The following is a 15,458-nucleotide window of genomic DNA, read 5'->3' as shown; positions in this document are numbered from 1 at the left end:
GAGAGGTAATTATGCCGTGTGGTTCCCGACACCAATAGAAAAAGAATAGCACCACTCCATCTCTTTCCCATTGATGTCGTAAAGGCGACTAAGGGACAGGCTTAAATACTTGATTCCTCTTTTAGGCAATGGAGTAGCAACCTGTCAGTGTTTCAATATAAATGAGCCACTATACCTACTTTTCACGTATGGAATAATGATGTTAATTTGTCCAAATCTTTATGTTAAGCTAAACTTTAAAGTATTTATTTATTTATTATTATATGAAAATAAGGAGGATGCTTATATTTCGCTTCTAGATTAATCACTGTTTTGTCAAAAAATTCCCATTTCTTTAGCCAGCGTCCTGGGCACAATTATTTTTCTAGAAGCGCTCTACATTGTGAAAGTTACTCTAAATCCCGTTGTATTATTCCTTTGGGAGTTGATCTATTTATTCCGTAGTGCTGATGCCGCGAATCCGTTCTTTTTTTTTCGATTGAACTGTATCGAAAAGGGTCATGTATACCTTGGGGATGACTGTCTCTTTGTTGTGGGTCAGTTTATTGTTATTCCTTTTTTGGGATCCGTAAAAGTTATTTACATACTTTTACATTTCACTGCTTCACGTTCACGATTTTTGGTGCTATGTGATAGGACCACATGATATTTTTCTCTTGGATTTCGTAATTGGCGACTAAAGAAATAGTCAATGAATACGCATTTTAATTTAGTGCAACTTTTACGTACCATGTTCTTATAAGGTTGAGATGCTGTGAAAAGATTGCGGAATTCAGATGAGAGTCGTTTCTGTAATCTGACTAAACCAATCCAGCGTCTTGGTCGTGAGGCGCACCCCGTGCTCCTTACCAGAGAGATGAGAATATATCGTAACTAGTTCTACATTCATTCATGTTTTTTAATGAACACAATGTGCATTTGTCCATGATTTAGATTTAAGAGATCTATATTTGTATATAGACGTCCGATGAAAATGCTGCAGTGTAGTTTGTTCCGCCGCTTCTTCTACACATGCGCTTTGGAAGCGGTAGTAGTCATAATTAGATTTAAGTGATGTGACGTCAATAAGTGATACCTTGTATCCAATTTTGAAAATAAATCTATTCTATTCTATCAGGACTTTGACTATCACCACGATCCAGGAGTGATCATCGTACTCCTGGCTTTCGTTCTTATTGCCTCTCTGGGGAAGTTCTTAGTTCCGTGTATTTGACGGCCTCTGTGACGCAGCGGTAGTACGCTTGGCGGTGACACCGGAGGTCCCGGGTTCGAATCCCGGCCAGGGCATGATGAGCAAAAGAACTTTATCTGATTCGCCTGGGTCTTGAATGTATATCTATATAAATATTTGTTATAAAATACATATAGTATCGTTGAGTTACTATCTCGTAACACAAGTTTCAAACTTACTTCGAGGCTTACTCAATATGTGTAATTTGTCAAAAAAAAAAGTGTATGACTATAATGTGGGTTTAATTTGTATTTATCTTACCAAATATACAATCTACAAAAAATCTAGTAAAAAAAAAATAACGTTTTACTCGTAAATTTCCTTCAAAGCGATTTCCAAGTTGATTTCGCACCTCAATAAAGCGGCGAGTGCTACGCGACCGACCATTCTATCGGGCATCCGAATAATTGGGTTTGAACGAAGAGTAAGTCAAAGTTATAAAGAAACTAGATGTGATTGTCAATAAAATATTTGTGTTCACGAAGTTTAAAAGAACAATGTTTTACGCAGATTTTTTTCACAGCACACTGTCTCCTCTCTATAATGAGTAGAACGAAACCACCAGAGAATTGATCTCTTAAATACCCGCTTAGAAAAAAGACTTGTTTGACACGGGCGCACCATTTCCCGAACCCAAAGCGAGTGTCAATTTTAGGAGCAAATATCGCTTCCTCCGCTCAATCGGGCATCATTATATACCTCAAGATTCATGGCCGAGGTCCACTGTTGGTCTCTTTAATGTTTCTGTTGATCTTCCTTTCCTTGTTTTTGGTCGTGTTAAAATAGCGTATCCCACGAACATATAGGTAAAATAGCCTTTACAAATTTGTGGCGTATCCAGTAAAAGAAACATCCGTGATAGGTCGCTCGTCGCCTAGCGGTCGTACACAGATTGAAACGCGACATTTTTACGACGGTGTAAATCACCAGCAATAGCGGCGGTTGTCGATAGTTCTGATTTTCCACAGAGCACAGGAAATAAGCATAGGGACTGGTGACTACTTTGTTCTGTGGGATTGTCGCTCACAGTGAATTGTATGGTGAAATTTAAAGGTACGGGTTCATTTTTTACACGACGCTTCGTAACACCTGTCTGCCTTTCGCAACCTTTGTGGGTAAACCTAACCCATATTGAATCATGGTTATACACCCTATTGTTTAAATGTGCAGGGTTCGCTCACAATGTTTTCAATGTGGTGGAAATTATTCATAAATTAATATTCCTACTAGCCGCAGCACTTGGAATAATTCCTATTTTTAAAAGACTTACCAAGAACAAGCCGTATATTTATCTGAACTATAATTATTTTCTCTCTTTCCCGCAGCTTGCGACTGCCACCCAGTGGGAGCGAGTGGAAAGACCTGCAACCAGACGAGCGGTCAGTGCCCCTGCAAGGACGGCGTCACTGGTACCACCTGCAACCGCTGTGCCAAGGGCTTCCAGCAGTCCAGGAGCCATATCGCGCCTTGCATACGTAAGTGACTAAAATATTTAATTTATTGCATACGTAAGTGACTAAAATGTTTAATTTATTGCATACGTAAGTGACTAAAATGTTTAATTTATTGCATACGTAAGTGACTAAAATATTTAATTTATTGCATACGTAAGTGACTAAAATGTTTAATTTATTGCATACGTAAGTGACTAAAATGTTTAATGTATTGCATACGTAAGTGACTAAAATGTTTAATGTATTGCATACGTAAGTGACTAAAATGTTTAATGTATTGCATACGTAAGTGACTAAAATGTTTAATTTATTACATACGTAAGTGACTAAAATGTTTAATTTATTGCATACGTAAGTGACTTAAATGTTTAATTTATTACATACGTAAGTGACTAAAATGTTTAATGTATTGCATACGTAAGTGACTAAAATGTTTAATGTATTGCATACGTAAGTGACTTAAATGTTTAATTTATTGCATACGTAAGTGACTAAAATGTTTAATTTATTGCATACGTAAGTGACTTAAATGTTTAATGTATTGCATACGTAAGTGACTAAAATGTTTAATGTATTGTATACGTAAGTGACTTAAATGTTTAATTTATTGCATACGTAAGTGACTAAAATGTCTTCTTCTTTCACTAGGTGTGAGTGTTGCGCCTCTGCCCATTACCTGGATCAGGTGAATCAGGTTTTTACATGAAGCGACTCACAACTGAACTCAGAAACATTTTCAGCCTAACCCGTTATGGATTATACATGGTTACACATCCAGTTGGCTGATTGTGCAATTCCTCGAGATGTTCTCCCTAACCGTACGAGTATAGGTTGTTACAAAAACTAATTTACATATATATATTTACGTCTATATCACATGCGGGGTAGACAGAGCCAACAGTCTTAAAATGACTGATTAAAATAACTCGGGAAGAGAGAAGAACAAGCACGGTGAGAACAAAATAGTAATTGACATGGCCGAGGTACGATTTGAACCTGTACCTACATTTTTATGCATTTAATCGTGCACCTTAACGGTTTTAAACAGACGTACCTACCCTCCGCAACGTAGTTGCCACTTCTGCGATAAAAACTGGAAATTATAACTTACATTCTTCTTGTTAATCTTAGTACCGTGCGGTTCCCGGCACCAATACAAAAAAGAATAGGACCACTCAAAGGGATAGGCTTACAAACTTGGCATTCTTTTTTAGGCGATGGGCTAGCAACCTGTCACTATTTGAATCTCAATTCTATCATTGAGCCAAACAGCTGAGCGTGGCCATTCAGTCTTTTCAAGACTGTTGGCTCTGTCTACCCCGCAAGGGATGTAGACGTGACCATATGTATGTATGTATGTATGTACGAGTATGTACGATCGCGTTCATATCTGCAGTCATAGTTTTAAAATTCTTACGGGTTAAAATAGCGTGCACTGTTGTTCCACTAGATACACACACACATGCATATTTAAAAAGAATAAATATTCCTTCAAATGAATACGGTCTTTAATACCAATGATTACTAAGTAAAACAGTTTATTATTCTATGACATATAACATAACAAAACAGAAAGAGAGGGTAATCAACGATGTCCGAACTGGGCCCGATAATTGTCGATCGAGATATCGTCGTCTCTCATTATTTGCATAAGATTTGCCTATAGAGGGAAGCCTGCGACTGCCAGACTTATGTCATTTCAATAAAGTTGAAAGTTTATCTGCACACGACCCTAACATAGGTAGTGGTTCCTTTGAAAGTTATTGGGTAGCAATTTTATTACTTCGTTTGTGCAAGTGAGATCTAAGATATATTAGATAATCTCGCTTGCTCACACTCGCTTGTTCTAGTTACTAGCGGATTCCGAAGTTATTCAAGGAATTTCTGTCTATTAAAAAAAAAAATATATTGTTATTAATGTTTCAAGGTGCCATTTGAACTAAGTAACTGACTGACTAACTAACTAACTGATATCTAAGAATTACGATACCCGTGTCTTCAAACACGGAAATCAGCAAGAAATATTAAACAAGAGGGAGCAAAATAAAACACTCAATAATTAAAATTAGTAAATTTTATTGAAACAGTTTACCTATAGTTTTGTTTACATATTGATGATTATATAAAGGTATACATACAGCATATTACACTAATTTACCTATCTCCTGTTATTAAGGTTACAGCTTAATTATTCGTTTTCATAAAGAAAAGATATTGAAGCTGTCCTTAAAATACTATCTAAGTAGTAGTTTTAATATAAACTGGCAGAACCTTTCACGCACTATATGGACTCGATACACAGGGTAGTTGTCTTGCACAAATGATATTGCATATCATCAATCGGATAAATACACCGCACAGTTGGTAACATGGTTTCTTCCAGCACTTGCACATAATGAGCAGCTGTAGCGCATCCTGCTATCCACATCTGTTCCCCAGGTCCAGCAGCCCTCATCCAGCCCCACATATTTACAGATATGCGTGCAGACTCCATATTTGGCACAATATTTTTTTCTTCATACCGAGTTGCATTTCTTCGCCATAAATGAAGCCTACCGTGTTGCGATGACGTAAACGAACTTTTTGTCCGTAAATATCGCCGAGTTCCAGTCAAAATCCAAATACTGCCGAGCAAATTCTAAATGTTTTTGCTTATTTATTTCGGATAAATACGGCTTTCTTGCTGGCTGTCTGTGGAATAGTCCCTCACGGTGCAAACTCGACGAACAGTAACCACTGATGTGTCGAACTGTTCCGCAAATGTTCTGGTCGGTATGAAGCCATTATTTTCGTACTGTTCCACCATGGATCTCCGCTGTGTGGCGTGTCGCTTTGTTGATTAGCGGACGACGGCCGCTGCGCGGTCGACTTTTTACACTACCCTCTTCTTGATGGCGCGTTACCCAACGCTTAACCGCTTGTTGTTTATTGTGTTATTTGTGTGAATGTGTGAGTGACAGCGGTGACTGCAAGCTATAAAGTTTTGCGAACTATGACTGCAATTATGAACGCGACCGTACATATGTATGTATGTACTACTCTGTCAAGAAAGTAGCAGGAAAAGATCAATAATACACAAACTGTTTGTTATTCATCCAAATTTATTTTATCACCTTCAAAATATGCTCCTTTAGAAACGATACACTTACGCCAACGAATAATCCAATCATCAATACATACATACATACATAAACTCACGCCTCTTTCCCGGAGGGGTAGGCAGAGACTACCTCTTTCCACTTGCCACGATCCCTGCATACTTCCTTTGCTTCATCCACATTCATAACTCTCTTCATGCAAGCTCGGCGGTTTCGGGCACTTTTGACCTGACCCTTCACCAGGACGTCCTTAATTTGATCAAGATATGTTCGTCTAGGTCTTCCCACCCCGACCTTTCCCTCCACACTCTCCTTGTATATCTGCTTAGTCAACCTGTTTTCATTCATCCTCTCCACATGACCGAACCATCTCAACATACCCTTTTCTATTCCTGTAACTACATCTTCTTTCACATCACAACATTCCCTTATCACGCTGTTCCTTATCCGGTCACTCAATTTCACACCCAACATACTCCTTAACGCTCTCATTTCCACTGCATTTATTCTGCTTTCGTGCTTCTTTTGCCATACCCAACTTTCACTCCCATACATTAATGTCGGGACCAACACGCCCCTGTGCACAGCCAGTCGAGCCTTTTTGGATAGTTTCTGACTGCTCATAAAGGCATGCAAAGCTCCATTCACCATGTTCCCCGCGTTCACTCTCCTTTCAATATCACTATCACACTTGCCATCTGATGTAAACTTTGATCCTAGATATACAAACTCTTTCACTTGCTCAACTTTTTCTCCTCCAATCAAAATATTACATGCTGTCATTTCTTTCTCCATTTCAAAAACCAGTGTTTTAGTTTTACTTACGTTCACTTTCATTCCTTTCTCTTTTAAAGCTTCATGCATACAGTTTACCATCTCCTGTAACTCCTCCGCTGATGACGCCAGTATAACCTGATCGTCGGCATAGAGCAGACATTTGACGAGTAATTCATTCATCCTTAATCCACTTTCAGACTCTTTCAAATCTGTCAAACAACTATCCATAAATAGGTTGAACAGCCACGGTGACGCAACACATCCCTGCCTAACACCTTTCTCAATCTTAAACCACTCAGTGTGCGCTCCGTTTATCCTGACACAAGCACTCGAATCCTCATATAAGGATTTCAGTGCTCGTATCAAGAGACTGCTCACCCCATGCATAGAAAGTGCTGACCACAATTCATTCCTCTCAACTCTGTCATAGGCCTTTTCCAAATCCACGAATGTGCAATAGACTTTTTGACTCTTGGCCAAAAACTTTTCGGCTATGCACCGCAAAGAAAAGACCTGATCAGTACATCCCATTCCCTTTCGAAATCCCGCTTGAGCATCCCATATTTTGTCATCAGTTTCATTCCTGACTCTATTAATCAATACCTTAGCATACAATTTGCCGACGACGCTAAGCAGGCTTATACCACGATAATTTTTGCAGTCCAGTTGTGACCCTTTTCCTTTGTAAAGTGGCACAATAACAGCCTTACACCAATCTTTTGGTACTCGGCCGCTTCTCCAACACAAATTGAAAAGGCAGTACAACTGTCTAGCTACGACGCTTTTTCCTGCTTTAAGCATCTCGACCGACACTCTATCATACCCGGCAGCCTTACCCGCTTTCATACTCTTAAGTGCTTCCACAATTTCAAACATTTCAATTTCGCCTTCCATCTCATTCTCTTTTTCTTCGCTATAGCAGAACTCTTGCTTATTTTCTTCCTTTTTTTCAAATAAACTCTCAAAATAGTCCTTCCATATCTTTAGCACACATTCTTCTCCTTTCACAACGCTACCATCCTGGCATCTGATCCTAGTCAGCTCTCTGGTTATAGTTTTTCCTCGGGCTGACCTTACGGATTTCCAGAATACTTTCAGATTTGACTGAAAGTCTTCTGATAGCCTTTTATCAAAATCCTCTTTATACTCTTCTTTCTTTCTAATCACAGCTTTCTTAACCAAATCTTTCATTTTTTTATATTCCTTACGTGCTTCATTCACATCCTCATCTATAACCTCTTGCATTCTTAAGTTAGCTTTTGCTGCTAACAAATCCAGCCATGCTTTCTTCTTTAATCGCACAAGTTCTTGCACATCTTTACTCATCCACGCATTTTTGTGATTTTTCCCTTTCCTTCTTCTACTTACACCACACACTTCAACAGCTACTTTCACAATTCTTTCTTTAAATTCCTTCCATCCATCTTCAATATTGCTCCTCTCATCTAAATCTTCATCCTTCAGTCTATTAATATACTTCTTACCTACATCCATATCTTGCAAATTTTCTACTTTCACTCTTTCCAAAGCGCTGGTTTGCTCCCTTACCCTGTGCCGCCAGCGATTGAAGATACCCCTTATCCGGGATATCACCAGTAAATGGTCCGAGTCAATGCCAGCACCGCGATATGCACGGGTATCCAGCACTTTGTTCTTCAATCTTTCATCCACAATCACAAAGTCTATCATACTTTTTAAAATACCTTCCACTCTTGTATAGGCGTGGATCTCTTTATGTTGAAACATTGAGTTCGACACAAAAAGATCCCACTCTAGACAAATTTCTAATACACTTCTTCCATTATCATTCACCTTTTCGTCACCAAACGCACCAAGCACCTTTTCATATCCATCACGCTTTACACCCACCCATCCATTAAAATCACCTAACATAATAATCTTCTCATTTGGCTTGGTAACTTTCAATACTTCTCTTACACTATTCCAGAACTCCTCGTTTTCGCTTTTTGCTGATGTTGTACCCCTCGAACCCACATCCCACGGTGCATAAACACCTAAAACGAAGATCCGAGTGATTCCAACTTTCAGCCTAATCCATAGAAGACGAGGGCTGACACACTCATACTCATTCACACACTCAGCCATTCGTGCAGAAAGGATTAGACCGACCCCTTGACAGCCTCGGCTGGTACTGGAAATTCCAGACCAATACGCCGTGTACGGGCCGTGCTGCGTCGCGTCGCATCCTTTCCGCTTCGTTTCATTCACGCACAACACATCCAACCGTCTTTCATCCATCATCTGACATACTTCCTCAATTTTATCCTTCATTCCTCCTTTTACATTCATCGTCGCAAAGCGGCTTTCAGCAGACCGCATACCGCTCCCGCCGGGAACGAGACGTGATGGGGTGCGGACACCATCGCCGCCATTTAGGTGCTCTTTCAACAAATTTGCATCCATGCGATTCCCACGAGACGCAAGGGAACAATTTTGTCCGCCCCAGCAGAGCCCCGCATGCCAGGGTAAGGCTAGCCATTACCTGGGGGTACCAATCATCAAAACATTTTTTAAACGCTGTTTCCGGAATTGAGATCAGTTCTCGCCGCGAATTCTCTTTTATGTCTTCTACCGATTGAAAACGGGTGCCACGAAGTGGAAATTTGAGTTTAGGAAAAAGAAAAAAGTCGGCTGGAGCCATATCTGGTGAATATGGTAGTTGCTCGATGGTATTTGTTGAGTGTTTGGTTAAAAATTCGTTCACAATGATGGCCTTGTGCGAAGGTGCATTATCATGGTGCAAAATCCAAGAATTTTCTTTCCACAAATCTGGCCTTTTTCGTCGGATTTGCTCTCTTAAACGCCGCATAACACTCAAATAATATTCCTTATTTACCGTTTGACCTTCCGGCAAGAATTCCGAGTGCACAACACCGCGATAGTCAAAGAAAACAGTCAACATGACTTTGACTTTTGAACGACTTTGGCGTGGTTTTTTCGGTTTCGGTTCAGTTGGAAGGCGCCACTCCGAAGCTTGTTGACTAGTTTGCATGTCAAACTCGTAAACCCACGTCTCGTCACCAGTAACAATGCGTTTCATGAATGTTGGGTCGGAATTGACTCGTTCTAGCATGTCCTCAGCGACTCTCATGCGATTGAGTTTTTGAAAAAAATTCAGGTCTTTTGGGACTAGCCGAGCGGCAACATGTTTCATACCCAAATTATTAGGTAAAATGGTACGGATCGACTCGTGAGATACAGAAAGTACGGTGGCTATCTCTCTCAAAGTTGAATGAGGATTTTCAGTCACTATTTCCTTCACTTTTGCGATGTTAACTTCAGTTGCAGACGTTGATGGCCTACCAGAGCGAGGCAAATCTTCCATCACATCTCGACCGCTTTTGAACGCTTTGTACCACTCATAAGCACGAGTTTTTGATAAAGTCGATTCACCGTAAGCCTTCTGTAACATTTTCAGTGACTCCGAACACGATATTCCATTGGCAATGCAAAATTTAAGACAAACTCTTTGTTCGATGTTTTTATCCATTATGAAATTAGCAATACACACTAGATATGACATAACTAAAAATAGCACTGTATTTAATGTAAACAACAGATGCAACTCAAACTCCGCGCCAAAATGGAAAACAGTTGTGCCAATCTAACAACAACAAAAAAAAACAAAAATTTGAATTTGGAACCATAAATAAATAATCCATTCCCGATACTTTTCTGACTGAATGTATGTGTGTTAATCTTATAACTTGTCAAACAAAGTTCGTGGTCTGTCCAGGTATTCCTCGCGTGGTGACCGCAGTGCAGGCCATGGAAGCGGTGGACGGCGAGCCGGCCCGCGGTAAGTAGTAAGTGGAAATTCATTGCACTCCCGCCTCATCACACCGCATGCAAGCAGGCTCAATCATGATACTGATTGAAAAAAAAAAAAATATTATGTTTATGATTGTCAATGACAAACGAGGTTTTCATATTTCGAACGCCAGTGCTAAATACGGTTGCATTTATATTATAAATTTGTATTAAAAAAAAATATTCAAAAATAAAATTGTGAAGTTGACATTTTTGAAGAAAATGTGAAACAGTGCAGTTTGTTACCGCTTCTTCTGAACTGACGCTGTGAAAGCGTCATACTTCTTATACGAAGATATAACTTTTTTTTTTTTAATTTTAAATATGTTATACACAGTATCCTGATTGAGTTCTTGTGACCAATGACTGTCAAAGTAAATAATAATTTTATTTTACTTTACAGTCCTGAATGTCGTACGATTAATTTGCACATTAATTAATTCGAGTAATTATTTAATCGTATTAATTACACGTAAAACGTGGGTCGGTTTAAATATTGAAGCTGGATGCCTCATGTTTTTTTTTTTTCTTGTATTTATGAGAAAGCTCTTGTCAATGCAGTTAAAGGGGTTTCCATTACTGTTAAATCATTTTCAAGTAGTGAAATACGTGAACCTGTGTCAATTAAGTATTGAGAATTATTATTCTCATTATAATAGAAAATCTAAATAAACCACACCACGTTTTACACGAATTTATTTAGATTTAATTTATTTTTTTCATTTAGTTTTTGTGAACATACTAGAACATCGACGTTAAAAATAAACACATATGCAGTTGTGTATAGCTCTTATCACTCTCCTGTAGGAATACAAGTATTATTACTAACTGAAATGAGAATTATTCAAAAAAGCTCCAGATATACAGAATGCAATGAAAAATTCTAAATGAAATTCAATTAAAAAATGTTACATATAAAGAAAAAAAAAATGGTTAATATTGAAAAGTCAACGCTTTCAGACATTATGATTTTCATTCTTACTTATTATTAGTTTAATTTCAGCTTTTTCTAATCATATTCATCATAAACTCATGCTATATTGTTTTTTGTTCATTTCATCAGTGCTGAACGAGAGGTAATTCAGTTTATGTTTATTTATTTTAATTTATGAGATAGCAACTGTTTAGGAATGCCTCCTTTTAGATATCGTAACCATAGTGAAATGTTTCATTTGTTCTTCTTTATAGTTACATATTTACTACGTACCCTTGACAGAAATTATTTCTACAGATGTATTTTGTCAAGCTGATCATTATCTTCTAAATCAGAATTTCGTGCATCTTTGTACATAATTGTTACTGGAATTCCCTTTTTATATTTTTTCAAAGCTGCGTAGTTTTACCTACCTATAACAAATTCTGATAAGATGAATCAAATTTTCCAATGTTTATTTTTTTTTACTGAATTGAATGAGTACGATTTACCTACTTATTCAATTCAGTCAAAACTTTTCAGCAACAAGTCAAATATAATATAATTTTATTCTAAATTAATCTTTATATTTAGGTTCTGTTCTTTATAATATAATATTTATTTCTGTGTTCACGTAACATTGTCTGTCAGCAGCGGATCAGTGCGGGCGGTGCCGCGCCGGCGCACGCACTCTAAACCTCAACAAGTTCTGCAGCCGAGACTACGGTTTGTATAACTTTACTACTTCTTTTACCTTTTTCCTTCTTCTTTACCTTTTTTCTTCAGTATTTATTGCCTTTACAAGAAACAGACTTTATGCCACCTTCAATAAAGTAAAGGCTCCTTAGTAATTGGGCCCGGCGACATATTGTGGTCATGTTTTAGATTTTGCTCAAGTAAAATACATGTTTAATCTTGGAGCCTTTCTGAACTCGTGGCCTTTATAACCAACGATCTGATCCTTTATTTGTGAAGAATCTTATTTGCTCATTTATCTTCTTTACAGTTTTAGGGGGCAAGTTAGTATAAAAATAGGCACAAAGGGCTCTTGTAACAAGGTTAAGGAAAGCCACTTAATACGTAAATTTAGTCATGTGAAAAATGTTCTAAACTTCACTTAAGAAACTGGTCTGAACTTATAGCCAAACCTTGTTTGACTGGGAAAACTGGCCAACTATCTGATTTTAAACATGATATGAAAATTTTACAGTGCCGTGTGATTCCCGGCACCAATACAAAAAAGAATAGGACCACTCCATCTCTTTCCCATGGATGTAGTAAAAGGCGACTAAGGGATAAACTTACAAACTTGGGATTCTTTTTTAGGCGATGGGCTAGCAACCTGTCACTATTTAAATATCAATTCTATCATTAAGCCAAATAGCTAAACGTGGCCATTCGATCGAGACTGTTGGCTCATTGGTGACCATATGCATGTATGTATGTGTATGTGTAAATTTTACTGCGCATTTCTTGGTCCTCAATTATTGTTTCTTTCAGTCATAATGGGCAAGGTAGTGGGGCGCGAAGCGAGCGCCGGCGCAGCGAGCGGGTGGGTGCGTCTCTCTCTGAGCGTGCAGGCGGTGTACAAGCGCGGGATCAGGAGCCGCCTGCGCCGCGGAGGCACCGCCCTCTACGTGCGCGCCGCGGACCTCGCCTGCAAGTGTCCTAAGCTCAAGATTAACAAGTGAGTTTGTTCATTATCCTTATTTAATATGACCTTTAGTCCTCTTGAAAAAATTATGGTCACAGCGAAGGCAGAGCGTTTCTATCTGATCGTGCAGGCAATTCTGTTCTTTGGTACCCCAAAAGTGTAGATTGTAGTGTCGAACAGCGGTGCCCAGAGCAACCCGCAAAGATGAAAGATTTGATGCCAAGCAATTAAATGTATAAAACCTAGTTATAAAATAATCTTAAGGCTCACCTTTGCAAAGAGGAAAATAAACGTTTTTTATTATTATTATATTTTTATTAGTACCAATACGGTGATAAACATCTCGATAAATATCTGCCTTATCAAATTTTTGTTCAGTTAGTAATGTAGGTACCTAATCTATGAAAATAATGAGATAGGTACAGTATTTTCTTAAATTAACTTTATGCCATTCTTTTTTGATTTTCACCTGATGCTGATGAAATATTCTGTATCTTACATACTTAAAACATTGTAATAGAATCAAATTACTTAATTTAATTTTGTACTTCCCCAGGTCATACCTAATCCTAGGAGTGGAAAAGGAGGGGTCTTCATTGGGCCTGCCAGGACTCACAGTAGGCGATAGAACCCTGATGCTGGAGTGGCGCGACGACTGGCACCGCCGCATCCGACGTCTCCAACGGCGCGCCATCAACTGCCACTAGAACACGAATCCCGCGCTTTTATATCCTCGCGAAAAAATACGCCTGGCAAAGATATTGCAGTCGTGCAGCCGTGTTCTTGTTGTTTGGTAAGAATCCGTCTTTGTTCCGTGCATAATGTGAATTGAATGTAGTTGAGTTACTGTTACTGCCAATATACGTGCTGTCTATAATAAATCTCATTAATAGTCAGATAGATCAAGTAATGTTACAATTATAGTATATCCAATTCGAATTACGAATTTTTCGACGACTTTTTTATGCCAAAAATTTCGAGAGAACCTTTCTCTTCCTAGGATTTTGTTACAATTGTACATTAAATGAAATTATTTATTTGAATAGATTTTAATTGTGTAAGACTAATGATATTTCGTTCCATTTCATGCATTTTTGTATAATTGTTATTTTATATGGAAAATGCACATGTTAATATTGTTTTAAGTACAATTTTGAAGGTCTTGTGATGTCCATTTGGAGAAGGCGAGTTTGTTTCTGTGGATGATGACGTATTGATGATGAAGTTAGATTAGTGTACCGTAGTAAATCATCACCACAAAACATAGTCACAACGGTTTTTCGTACCTCATTTAATGTAAACTTGTTAAGGATTATGTATTATTTATAATAATAATTAGCTAATAGATTTTCTACTAAACCGAAATTGAGATGTTTGTTACTGGTAAGTTTACTAAAGCTGAAAAAATAAGTACATATTTATAGACAATTTATAACTCAATAAAAAATACCCTTTTTAATATTTCATTAATCTCGGATTATTCTCAACTTTTTCCTTATTTCAATTTTACTTAATTTGCATCTTGTACCCCAACTTTAAGGCTCCGTTCATGCATATATTGTTTTTATACTAAAAATGTGTTACCAATGAAACCATCATTCAATAGTAGGTAATACCAAAAAAATTGCCTACTCATAATGAATCAGCTTTGCAGTTATTGTTCATTTTTGGGAACAATAATTTCCCAAAATTCTTAATTTTTCCGACAGAATAAAGTCAGACTATTCCTTTCAGCATCGCAGTTGGATCTTACATTTACCTATAGAAAATCAGAATTTCATGTTATTGTTACCGAAATGCACGCTTTGGACATTGGTAAAAGAATATTTTAAAAAATAAAACGTCAACACTTATTTTGCGTTTTTCCTTTGACAGTTCAGTTGCAACGATAAAATAATCAGTTTTAGTCAACTAACCTATAATATTGTTGTACTCTTTCTCAATTTCGTTCGTATCTTGCCAAAGTATCGCTCTCCGCTTCTATAATCTGTACAGATGAGATACTTTTAATTAAATCACAAGCCATTACAGATGCGTTGCCTGAGAACTATGTACAGTATTATTAGCTTTACTAAGTTATAATAATTAAATATAAGGCACTTTGTTTTAAAGAATGTATGATCGTGATATTTAAATTATTGTCTTCCCTTCTTATTCACATGATGGCTTTAGGGAAACCTACAATAAAAGTAATATTCTTTAAATTAAACTGCATGGTAGAATACTCATATTGCTATATCGATTCCCAAATACATAGTAATCACACACAATTGAGCTGTCCAACGTATTTATGATACCTTTGGTGTTGCCGTAGAGTAGAGTATGGAGGTAAAGCTATGTAAAACTAAATAACATTCTGAAATTTCATTTTTTTATATATTAACGAAACTCTTTATTACACCAACAAAAAATGAACACTACAATAAAAATCATACAGTCCAAAAAAGAAAAGTAAAAGTTCAAACATTTGCTTAAAAAGTTATAAGTTTCTAAAATTCAA

The 15,458-nt window shown here is 37.5% G+C and overlaps 1 protein-coding gene across 1 annotated transcript in view; it reads left to right on the top strand.

Moving 5' to 3' along the window:
* Positions 1-14,676, top strand: part of LOC106135150 (netrin-B) — a 152,957-nt gene extending 138,281 nt beyond the window's left edge. Inside the window, exons 3-7 of the mRNA XM_060946506.1 lie at positions 2,557-2,706; positions 10,318-10,380; positions 11,956-12,030; positions 12,805-12,991; positions 13,515-14,676. Coding sequence (XP_060802489.1) covers positions 2,557-2,706; positions 10,318-10,380; positions 11,956-12,030; positions 12,805-12,991; positions 13,515-13,665 — 626 coding nt within the window. The 3' untranslated portion in view covers positions 13,666-14,676. The remainder of the gene's footprint in view (positions 1-2,556; positions 2,707-10,317; positions 10,381-11,955; positions 12,031-12,804; positions 12,992-13,514) is intronic.
* The last annotated feature ends 782 nt before the right edge of the window (positions 14,677-15,458 follow it).

The sequence above is a fragment of the Amyelois transitella genome, chromosome 11, assembly GCF_032362555.1.
Source record: "Amyelois transitella isolate CPQ chromosome 11, ilAmyTran1.1, whole genome shotgun sequence".
Classification (NCBI taxonomy): Eukaryota; Metazoa; Arthropoda; class Insecta; order Lepidoptera; family Pyralidae; genus Amyelois; species Amyelois transitella.
This window is presented reverse-complemented; position numbering and strand designations above follow the sequence as displayed.